The following is an 11980-nucleotide window of genomic DNA, read 5'->3' as shown; positions in this document are numbered from 1 at the left end:
CGGGACTCTGGATACGAACATATATATATTGGAAGCACGCACGCGCGTTCTGGCTTGGCTAGCTTCATTTGCCACTTGGCCGCACTTCCTGATCATCAATCTGAATGAACAGGTGAACATCTTAAGCAAAACAATGGCGTGAATATTGGTCAATATATAACAATATCGTAAAGCAATGGTTTAACAAAGGCTTGCACGCAAGAGAGAATGATCAGAATTATATATCACCTCTCGAATCCTCAACACTATCCAAATCGTGGAAGACAAATACACACCATATATACATACATACATCCATATATATGCATGTTACTATATCATCTTGTGTGTGAGAGAGAGAGAGGGGGGGAGAGGAAAAGGAAAAATCCTTGCGCCATCTCTTATGAACGGCAATGGTAATTAACATCAAAAAGAGAAATTAAGTTGTGCCTTTTTATTCCAATCACTGGACGAGAACCACTTAAAAGGCAAGATCAGTAGTCTTGGTCTTGGACTAATCTGCTATTTTCAGGGTCTTTTCAATAAGCTTCCGAGCCTTCCTGCTTCTTATTTCGATTCTCATGCTCTCACTCTTTTCAATCTTATCGTAAGGTTTCTTCATCTTCAAGGACCTTAGTTTAGATTTCAAAGTCATCAACAGTCTTTCCAAGCCCATCATCACCATCGCTAAACCTGTGTAGAAGAGGTTCGGACAAGTACGTCAGTACACACTAGGGACATGTAATGATTTAAAGAGAAAAAACCCAAAATAGAAGATAATAGTAGAGGAGGCGAGCATGAGATATATATATATATATATATATATATATGCATTAAGCTTGCATGGCAAAAGAAAATACCTGAAATCAGCAGAGAGAGTGAAGAGCTGGTTGAGGTAGATGGCAAATCAAGAAAGCAAATGTTTGTTGACCCTAATGGATGGAACGCAAGGAAGACCACGCATCAATACATATAAGACCTACCTTTTCATGCTCCTGTAACTTCTACTGGAAAAAAGAAAGAAAGAAAGGTCCTTAAATGCGTGAAAATTAATTAAGATGGCCTAATATTGCTAATTTGCTGCTTTTATTGAATTATTTTAATAAGGAAAGGCGATAGAATGACAGAGATGATGAATGGAGGAGGAGAAGAAGGATGAATGATATTATATATTATAATTTGTGGAGGAGAACTCAACTTTGGAGATAGCGATATATATGCGTCCAAAAGGGTTTGTATTGGTTGGCGCATGGAAGTAATAAGATGGCAATGATCATGCCATATATATATATATATATATATCATCCCACTTATATATATATATATATCCAATATTCATATTTGAAGCAGCTAATATTATTTTGCAGTTGGAATATTAATATTGCTCGCACCAGTTGCTTTTCTCTCAATCGATTGGGCCTGGCTTTTATGATAATCATGATTAATGGGAAATTAATTGAGTGATTTTTTTATTATTTCTTTAAAAAACATTAATTTATATACATATATATATATATATATATGTGTGTGTTAAAAGAGAAAATTGAGAATGCCACATATGTTTTTAATGTATGTAGTTCGACTAACGTACGTGTTGGGCCTCAAGCCTGGACAAGAACCTCTTTTATGTTATTAATAGTTTCTGTAGCTTGGGACCATTTGGTATTGTAGTTTCTCGAGAAGCCCAACCTCTAAATCTGGTAGTGTTGAGGCCAGGCCCACTGCTGGGTACTGCGATTACGAATGTCTGTTGTAGTGATCACTGAATATTCTACTTAACCCTTCAGCTAGCTTTAGTAGTAAAATAACGATCGATGGTGACTGTCGATGATAATTAACTCCAATCATACCCTTAGTTTAGCTCAAATTAATCGTTTTATTGACCAAATTAATCTGAATAAATGCTATATATATATAATTAAGAACTAGCATGCATGCAGATCATGATGAGGTTCATGATGATCATCAGATTACGACTGCTCATGTTTATAAAAAATTTATAAGGTAATTCAATATTCTACCTTGGTTTTATTTCCATCTTGCTCCAATTCTATCATGAATTAATGATCTTTAAGAGTAGTTGGCCCTACATCGATCGCCATTAATCATGATCAGTTGCATCGAATTTCAACCATCATGTATAAGATTCAGGTCTCAATCATCATTAAGTTCATTTTTATTATTGTTATTATTATTATTATTATGTTAAAATTATAAACTAGTCTCCGTTGGTGTGTGTGTATATATATATGGGCAATAATGAATGTCACATAATATATAATAGTATGTATAATGAGAGTTATTTTTTGTAATAATAAAGCTACTCTCTACATAGTTGCAAATCCCGTGTTTCATGAGCGAATGAAACACATCGAAATAGATTGTAGTTGATAAACATATATATATATATGCCGCCTATTTTAAAAAAATAAAAATGATAAGACCCCTATCTCCGTCCGGCCTCCGTCATCATATTCTTACTTTAAAAATTTTATTTAAAAAACTAAAATTAAATAAGGTTGGAGTGCCTATGAATTAAGCTAATATGCAAGCTTGCATGCATGTTACACTTTAGCTACTTTTCACTATTAATGGTATAAAGTTGAAAAAAAAGAAAAATTAAAGAGGACAGAGAAAAGAACCTCAATTACTTGTTTGCCAAGCATATATATATATATATATATATATGCAAATGGTTTACTGATTTTATATATAATCATGATCAGCCAGCATTATATATAATTATATAACATCAAATTAGGGGATTTAATTTAAGTGAAAAACGTTTTGATCATCACTTCTTTTTGAGTACAGAATCCAAGAGAGATATAAAAATTATGATATTTGATATAACAGCCGATTAGCAGTATATATATGATATTTTAACCCAGTTTTCGAATCCAATGCGTTGTCAAAGATTTGTTCTGCAGCCTCTTTTTTTTTTTTTTTGTTAATCCAGATAAAACAAGTTTCTATAAATTAATCAGAAGCAGTACCCCACAGGATCGAGTTGTTCTCATCACAAAGTGCATGGTAATTAAAATAGACCAAAACCATATATTATATATATATATATATATATATATATAATATATTACCACCTCTTACTTATTCTTTGAATTTTCCACACGCATCTACCTTATATGATCTGACCAGCTCTCATTCTGATCAATACGGCCTGCATAGCCTCCCCGGCTCCCTTCTCTCTCTCTCTCTGTGATCATCTTCCAGAAGCTCCCTCCTTCCCTGACCCCCGGGGGGGAATGACGCTCCAATCCATTGAGCTTCCGGCCTTAGGGAAAAACCAGCAAGTACTACCCAAGTCTCCGAAGATAGTACTAGTCGTGATCTTTACCCTCGTATTCCTCGTAGTCATCCCCTACTACCCTTTGCTAAAGTACCCTCTATTGCTTGTCAACAATTCGCCACCTGCATCTGCATATCATGATTCGTCTAAGGTGGATGATTTAGCAAGTATACCGTCCAGCGACACTTGCGACATATTTTCTGGAGAATGGATTCCGAATCCCAAGGCTCCTTATTATACAAACACGAGTTGTTGGGCAATACATGAGCATCAAAATTGCATGAAATATGGGAGACCCGATACAGAATTCATGAAGTGGAGGTGGAAACCATCTGGGCGGTGTAACCTTCCTATATTCAACCCAGCACAGTTCCTAGAATTGGTCAGAGGAAAGTCATTGGCCTTTGTTGGAGACTCTGTTGGACGAAACCAAATGCAATCCTTGATCTGCCTCCTCTCTAGGGTAAGTGCCCTTCTAGCAACATCATTTTATCCAACCATGCATCCTTCCTATAAATCTTACTGCATGCAGGGTATAATTATATGATCTATATATATAGCTAGCTTGTAATTATTATACAAGTAATTATTATTTATTTCAATACAACGTACATCATGTATACTATATATATATATATAGATATATATATATATATATATAAGAATTTCTGATCTAAGCAGTAAGATATATAGATAACTTAATTTTACCGTTATCTAGGATATCAAATTCGGCGTATATGTTAGGGTTTCCGGATTTGATCATAATTAATATATAATATGTTTTCTGGGCGCGCGGGCGCTATTCTCAAGACTAGTTCAAGTTTTGTGTGCAATATTAATTGAGTGCTGATCATTAGGTTCAAGGTTAGTTGACCTAAGCCATTGTTATTCAAGGAGTAGGTGAAATGACAGGAAAGTAACGTTATACCAAATACATGATGAACATGGCCAATCGAGTAGTACTACTACTAGCAATTAGCTAGCTACCGAGCAATGGCATTATGGAATCTTGTAGTACTATTACTGCTTGGATATATATAATTAGAGCATTTTAATTTTAATTAATGACGCATCGATCAAAATGAATTTATCTCGATCCCCAACTAACCCTTGATCAGATCTGTCACATGCCATGGAAGAGGTCAATAGATAAGACATGTGAAATTAGGATATCGATAAGCGTCATGATGTGTATTAGTACAGCTAGCTAGCATCTTATCATATATATATATATATATATATAATTAGTAAGATCGCTAGCTACAGCAAGGATAAAATTACCATCTTACCGATCTTTTATATACGGATCGGGATCATGATCCATAATCATTGCGCTTACCATGCAATATATATGGTTATATAATTGGGGATCCAACTCCGTCGTTCGATTCCCGCGCGCGTTACTTAAGCTTTTTAGGAATTACCTTTGGAAATTATATATTTAGAGAACCAGTACTAAAAGTTAGAAAATGATGAAGTCAGATGGTTTCATTTAGAACTTATATATAATTCGACAAATCGCATAAAATAATTCTACCTACAAAGAAAGATATATATATATATATATATATATATTTGTTATCCAATATTGAAACCGGAAAATACAAATACACATTAGATATAATTGAGTACGTGCGTTCATGGCGTTGAAGTGATGAGGCAGTGGAGACTCGGGAAAAAAAGAAAAAAAGTAATTAGGCAGTAGTAGTGGAGACGGTGATCATATAATTAATTAATAAATTTATAAGGATCCTTTAAAATTAAGGTATGGTAGTAAGGCTTAAATATTGTAATATCTCACGTTGTTCACTTATTTAGTATAAATAACTTCGTTTTTGTCTGTCTGAAACACATTAATATATAATATAGACAATATTTAGTATATATGACAGCTAGCTTAGTTTGGCTTAAGCGACGTTTTGTCTCTTGACATAAATATTCGAACGGCTAGCTATATATATATAATGTTCATAATTCTACTCATGTCCCTCGCAGCTTGACTTATATATATTCTTAATTACGATTTAATCACCTATATTATATATATATAGCTAATTAATTATTATAATATTCTATATGTAGCTAGTACGTACTAGCTAGAGATCATCGGGTGCATGGCTAATTACCCTCCAATCAGTGCTGTTCTGGTGCGTTTATTACTATATATATATTACTACTTTAATTAATTGGTAACTGGATCTGTACGTACGTCACATGTCGTTTAACGTTACTAGCTTATAATACTGTCGTATGAATTAGCTGACAAATTATATATTGTAACGTGCATTGGAAACCCCAAGCTGCGTCATCTCTCTCTAAACTATTTATCCACCACTGGCCTCTCTCTTGTCCCGTGAAAACTTCCCATATTTGCTCACCCACCCCCTCTCTCTCTCTCTCTCTCTCTCTCTCTCTCTCTCTCCTCTCACATGCAAAGTACCCTTGCCCATAGTTTCCTCTTGGTCAGAATATATATACCTTGCCCCACCGCCATGAACAGCTCTTAATTAGAGAATATGATAAATATAATTACCAATTTCCAAATAATAATTTTTCTTAATTCGTGTAGGCAAATTAATGTTCAGTCTCATGATAATCTGCTTTTGATCAGTTTTTCTCATTCCCTTGTATATATGCTCAGGTAGAATATCCTATAGATGTTTCATACACAACGGATGAAAAGTTCAAACGTTGGAAATACACAAGCTACAACTTCACCATGGCCAGTTTTTGGACTCCCCATTTGATAAAATCCAAAGAATCAGACAGTAACGGCCCAACACACACGGGCCTCTTTAATCTCTACCTTGACGAGTTTGACGAGGATTGGACAACCCAAGTCCAAGAGTTTGACTACCTCATCATCTCCGCCGGGCATTGGTTCTTTCGGCCAATGGTATTCTACGAAAATCATCGAATAGTTGGGTGCCACTATTGTCTCCTCGATAACGTTACCGACCTAACAATGTACTATGGCTTCCGAAAAGCATTTCGGACCGCTTTTAGAGCCATTAATAGCTTAAAGAACTATAAGGGTGTAACGTTTCTCAGGACATTTGCACCCTCACATTTTGAAAATGGGCTGTGGAACCAAGGGGGAAACTGTGTAAGAACTAGGCCATTTAAGAGCAACGAGGCAAAATTGGAGGATCAAAATTTAGAGTTATACATGGCTCAAGTGGAGGAGTTCAGGAAGGCAGAAAAAGAAGGGAAAAAGAAGGGTTTGAGGTATAGATTACTGGATACAACACAGGCAATGCTATTGAGGCCAGATGGTCACCCTAGCAGATATGGGCATTGGCCTCATGAAAATGTGACATTGTACAATGACTGTGTGCACTGGTGCTTGCCAGGGCCCATCGACGCGTGGAGCGACTTCTTGCTGGAGATGTTGAAGAGGGAGGGCCTGAGGTCCCATGAGGAGAGGCTCCAATTTTTAAGCGACAGAAAAATGCAAGTCAGATAGATCCTCATCTATTAATTGTGATCTATATGTACTTGATTTCTTTCTGTGTCCTTATTGCAACATATTTTTATTTAGAATTGTGATCATCAACAAGTACCATGATCCCAAATTATTTTTATATGTACATGGTGGGTACTGAATATTAATGGAGATAGAAGAAACTAATGTCTTGTTTGTTTTCGTAAATGAGATGAGATAAATTGAAATAGATTGATATTAAAGTTAAAAGTCGAATAAAATATTTTTATAATATATTTTTAATATTATTTATATTTTGAGATTTGAAAATATTAAATTATTTATTTTATTTTGTGTGTGAATTTAAAAAAAGTTATAATAATGAGATGAAATAAGAAGAGTTGTGAAAACAAACTAAACGGACCATTTAATCAAAATATTTTGTGAAGATAGTAAAGAATTGATCAATTCCTCGAATTAATTAGTAAACATTAATAATTTGTCCATCTTAAAAAATGGTTGTTAAGTTTTCAACATTACTTTTTCCTACATGGGTTTATACTTTATAGTGTCAAAAACAAAAAATAATAAATAAAAATAAATAGTCCATCCACACGTTATCCACTTTCTAGCATATAAATAATAAAATAAGAATAATTATCTTTATCATTTTCAAACACTATATATTATATTATATTATATTTTTTTCTTATAATAAATATATAGTATATATATGAATGATAAGTTAAATAATTTAATTAATTTGATAAAATTAAAATTAATAAAAACTAATTTTAAAATATATAAAATGTATAGTATAAGACATGAATACCATTATTGAAAAAACTCGAATGCCAGTGCAACTGGAGTATAGGTACGATACCAGATACTTCGGAATGCTAATACTTACGATAAGGTCACTTCACAGCTGGCCCACACAACACCATTATTGATGTTGAGAGCACTAGTAGTGGGCTCAACTAACTTTAGCTAAAATTTAGCTAGAAAATTCACTTTTATAAATTTTAGCTAGCCACTTTTTGTAAACCAAATAATAGGCTCAACAAATCTTTCACTATTCTATTAAAATATTGATTTTAAACTTTTTATTGAATTTTAATTCTAATAAACAGTTGGAATGTGGTCCACAGGAATCACCAAGAAAATAAAAAAAATAAATTGATGAATGAAAAAAAAAAATCTGTCAAATAATCTTCTGAAGTTCATCCGGTTTCAGTACAATACACCATTAGAACTTCAGTACTGAAACAAGAAATTTGTCAAATAATCGTCAACCACAAGAAATTCGACCGCCCATTATTAGTAAATTTGATTTCAGTACAATACACCACTAGAAATTCTCAACCTCCACAGCAAAGATAATTCTCGGAGTGGTTCATCAGAATATGATTTTATCAAATTCAATACACCAAAATCAAATTTCAGAAATTCAATCAATTGAGACTTTAAAAAAAAAATGGAGTTCAAACAGAGATCAAAGAAGAAAAATCCCATCCGGTACGAAAACAGATTCCATAAATCGCATAAAAAAAAAAAAAACAAAAACATAGGAGAATCAGTTCACGATGGCCTGGGGATTTACCGGTGCTCAATGAAATTCTCACTGAGTCTTCTTGCTCGTTCGGTGCTGCAGTTGGGAGTCCGTCCGGTACCAAAACTAGAAGTCTCGTTCGGTGCTGCCCTTCACCAGAAATCGCATAAAAAAAAAAAAAAAAAAAAAAAAAGAAGAGGAGAATCAGTTCAAACGATGGCTTGGGATTTGGCGGCTTACCAGTGGTCCTTAAATTCTCACAGAGTCGTGTCACCGTTCGGTGCTGCAGCTGGGAGACAATGGAGTCCGTCTGGTGCGATGGGTTGCTCTCGTTCGATGCTGCAGTTGGGAGACGATGGAGCTTGGAGGCAATCTGGGAGAGAGTTCCAGCCACCAAAAACCTTGGATGGCTCCGTTCGGTGCTGCAGACGATGGAAATGAAAGGAGAAAGGCAGCATCGAAGGAGGGAGATGAAAGGGGAAAACCTTGGACGGCTCCGTCTGGTGTGATGGGTTTTGCTCAAAGGAGGGAGATGAAAGGGGAAAGGCAAAAGATTTTCGGCTACACGTGAGACAATGGGCAGTGGGAAGTAATATTTTACTCCAAAAATATTATTTAGCTAGTGTCTTTGCTTCAAAAAAATTGGCTAGCCAAAGAGTTGATGACCAAATTTACTGTATATTTATTGAGCTAATTGTAGAGGTTTATTTCACATTTTAACTATTCTTTGGATATAATTTAACTTTGTTGAGCCCACTACTAGTGCTCTGAGCTTCACTTAATAGCCCATGATCATGTTATAATATAATAATAATAATTCATAATTGAGAAATAAAAATACTATTATATAAGCGTTGTATAATTATTTTTTTTAAATAAATAAATACAAAATTTATATTAGAAACTTAAATTTTTAATAATAAAAAATATATTTTTTCAAAGTGGCAATATAATACTTATATAATTTACTCAATTTAATTAGTTTACCGTAGAAATTAGTGACCAAATGTGTTTATATTTTGAAGCAAAAACTATTACATTTAATATCGTGAAATATCAAAACGGATATAGTTTAAGGAAAAAGCTAGTCTCGGCATAGTTTAATTCATTCCTCAGCATTTGTGTGGAGCTGAAAAATCTTGGCAATTATTGAAGAAGGATCTAATCATCATCACAGTGCTTCATGCGCCTTTCTTGGCTGTTAAGTTTGAATGATTCAGTACTATTAGTACTGGCCAGGACTACAAGTCATCATGATCAGTTTGTATGGTCATGACTCATTAGCAATGCACCGCAACTTGAAGGGTGGGGGAAATAAAGAAAAGTACTTCATAGATCATATAAAGAAAAGTACTTAAAGAAAAGTACCTAATAGATATTCTGCATCATGATTAACGAGACTTTAATTTCAGTTTTGTTCTCATATAAATTAGAAAGATTATCGTTGTTATTCATTTCACGTCCTGTTCCGAATCCGAAGTTGTCTAGTCTTCCTCGATCCTGTCTCTTCCTCATTCATGATGTCTCATTTCCTTGAGCTTCCTCCCGGCCTTGGGAAGAGATCACTATCATACATGAACATGACCAGTACTACTACCATTAAAGTTCTCTTACTAGCCCTTACCATCATTTTCCTCATAGTAGTGATCCCTCTCTCCCCGGTAAACGATTCATCATGGCCATGGCTGTATCCAAAAGACAACGTCGACATGAGCATCAAGTTTGGGAAGAAATGCAATATATTTCGCGGAAGATGGGTTCCGTACCCCGGTGGTCCTTATTACACAAATAGGACTTGTCGTGAAATCTTCGACCAACAAAATTGCATGAAGTTTGGAAGACCAGACACTGAGTTTTTGAAATGGAGGTGGAAACCAGATGAATGCGAGCTACCTCTCTTTGATGCAGTGCAGTTCTTGGAGCATGTCAAAGGGAAGTCAATGGCCTTTATTGGAGACTCTTTGGGAAGAAACCAAATGCAGTCACTATTGTGCCTCTTGGCGAGGGTAAGATCACGATGTTTCAACCATTTACTCGGTAGACCATTTTTTTGTTTGTTTAATTACTCGATTGTGGGCTTATTGTGGTAATGATCTTGTCAACTAGTTATAAATTAATGGTTAAAACACATAAGATGTTTTTATGATTGTGTTTGTGTTTCTATTTAAATGACTACGTACAATGACCAATATATAAATTAAAACAACAAAACCAACCGCGCGTGCATGTTTTATTTTAGTTTGTACCAAATGGATCCTCTTTGTAATTTCTCATTATCCTTGCACATGATTAACAGAGAAAAGATATTGTTTTTTCTCAACCATAATTAACCATGATTTAGCCTGCTAATTCCATGAAAGAGTTCTCCCCGATCCTGTAAATTACTTGGCTTCTCTTACTTATTCCCTCATTTGAGTGAAAAGTACACGTTTCAAAGTCAAATCGAATCCTCTTTTACTATTATTAATTAACCAAAAATTGTTTTTGCTACTAATACTGATGATCTCCAGTAGCTCAGTAATAAGGAAACAGGAACTCCGGCCACCAATCACGTCCCAAGAATCACGCTGTACAAACAGTAGAAAAGCTGGCACCGAATCATCTCTTGTAACGCATGTATCCACGTAAATCCCGTACTTGGTGGTTTATGGAATTACCTTGTATAGCTAGACCACTTGCTGTATGTATCCAGTGGTTTATGGTTTTACCTTGTGGAGACCACTTGCTGTATATATATCCATGTAAAGCTTCCTTGTAATGTGTGAGAAAATATTTTATTCAAACCTCCGTACTCAGCTCTCTGAATAATTATGAGCAGGTTAGCAATCCTACTGATGTTTCTTACACCAGGGATCCAAGGTTTAAACGCTGGGTTTATGTGGACTACAACTTCACACTGGCATCCTTCTGGTCACCACATTTGGTCAATGCCATAGACACAGACCCCAATGGGCCAACATATAACCGCCTCATGAACCTTTACTTAGATGAGCCTAACCATGAGTGGGCATCTCAGGTAGAGACATTCAACTATGTTATCATCTCAGCTGGACGATGGTTCTTTGGACCACAAATGTTCTTTGAAAATGGTCATGTTGTTGGGTGTCATGCATGTCTCAAGACTGACGTTAAAAACCTGACCATGATCTATGGATATAGAAAGGCCTTTAGAACTGCACTCGGGACCCTTGTAAAGCTCAAAAATTTCAAGGGGGTGACTATTTTGAGGACATTGTCACCGGCGCATTTTGAGAATGGGGAATGGGATAAAGGAGGGAATTGCGTAAGGACAAGGCCTGTGAGTAATTCTTCAGAAATGAAGTTGGATGGAGCCGATTTGAAGTTGTACATGACTCAAGTGGAGGAGCTAAGGGCAGCAGAGAGGGAAGGGAGGAAGAGGGGTTTGAAGTTTTGGATGCTAGATACAACTGAAGCTATGATAGCGAGGCCAGATGGGCACCCCAACCATTATGGGCATTGGCCACATGAAAATGTGACTATTGCTGATTGTGTCCATTGGTGCTTGCCTGGCCCCATTGACACGTGGAATGAGTTCTTGCTTAAAATGTTAAAGGTATATGGATGATCATCAGGATTCTTTCCAGAGAAAACCTCAGTAATAATGGACATGACACGTCTTAAGTCAAGTCGGTCAAAGTAGTATGTATTTTCTTAAAATGCAAGATGAAAGCCTAAGTAAACATTCTTCTATTGAAAA

General features: G+C 35.4%; 2 protein-coding genes and 1 long non-coding RNA gene across 3 annotated transcripts; 2 read left to right on the top strand and 1 right to left on the bottom strand.

The window, feature by feature from the left end:
• Positions 1-3107: 3107 nt before the first annotated feature.
• On the top strand, positions 3108-6966 carry LOC122306833 (protein trichome birefringence-like 19). Its single transcript, XM_043119353.1, has 2 exons — positions 3108-3749; positions 5928-6966. Exons 1-2 carry the CDS (start codon positions 3243-3245, stop codon positions 6750-6752), a joined length of 1332 nt encoding a protein of 443 aa, XP_042975287.1. The 5' UTR covers positions 3108-3242; the 3' UTR covers positions 6753-6966.
• A 1098-nt stretch (positions 6967-8064) lies between these two features.
• LOC122307933 lies at positions 8065-8948 on the bottom strand. The gene is made up of 2 exons (XR_006241861.1): positions 8503-8948; positions 8065-8407 (listed from the first exon to the last, which is right to left on the bottom strand). It is a non-coding gene; the product is annotated as an uncharacterized LOC122307933 (long non-coding RNA).
• Positions 8949-9554: 606 nt separating this feature from the next.
• LOC122307849 (protein trichome birefringence-like 19) lies at positions 9555-11980 on the top strand. Its single transcript, XM_043120952.1, has 2 exons — positions 9555-10268; positions 11081-11980. The coding sequence occupies exons 1-2, from the start codon at positions 9780-9782 to the stop codon at positions 11846-11848; spliced, it is 1257 nt and encodes a 418-aa protein (XP_042976886.1). The 5' UTR covers positions 9555-9779; the 3' UTR covers positions 11849-11980.

This window comes from Carya illinoinensis, chromosome 4 (genome assembly GCF_018687715.1).
Source record: "Carya illinoinensis cultivar Pawnee chromosome 4, C.illinoinensisPawnee_v1, whole genome shotgun sequence".
In the NCBI taxonomy this organism is placed as follows: domain Eukaryota; kingdom Viridiplantae; phylum Streptophyta; class Magnoliopsida; order Fagales; family Juglandaceae; genus Carya; species Carya illinoinensis.
This window is presented reverse-complemented; position numbering and strand designations above follow the sequence as displayed.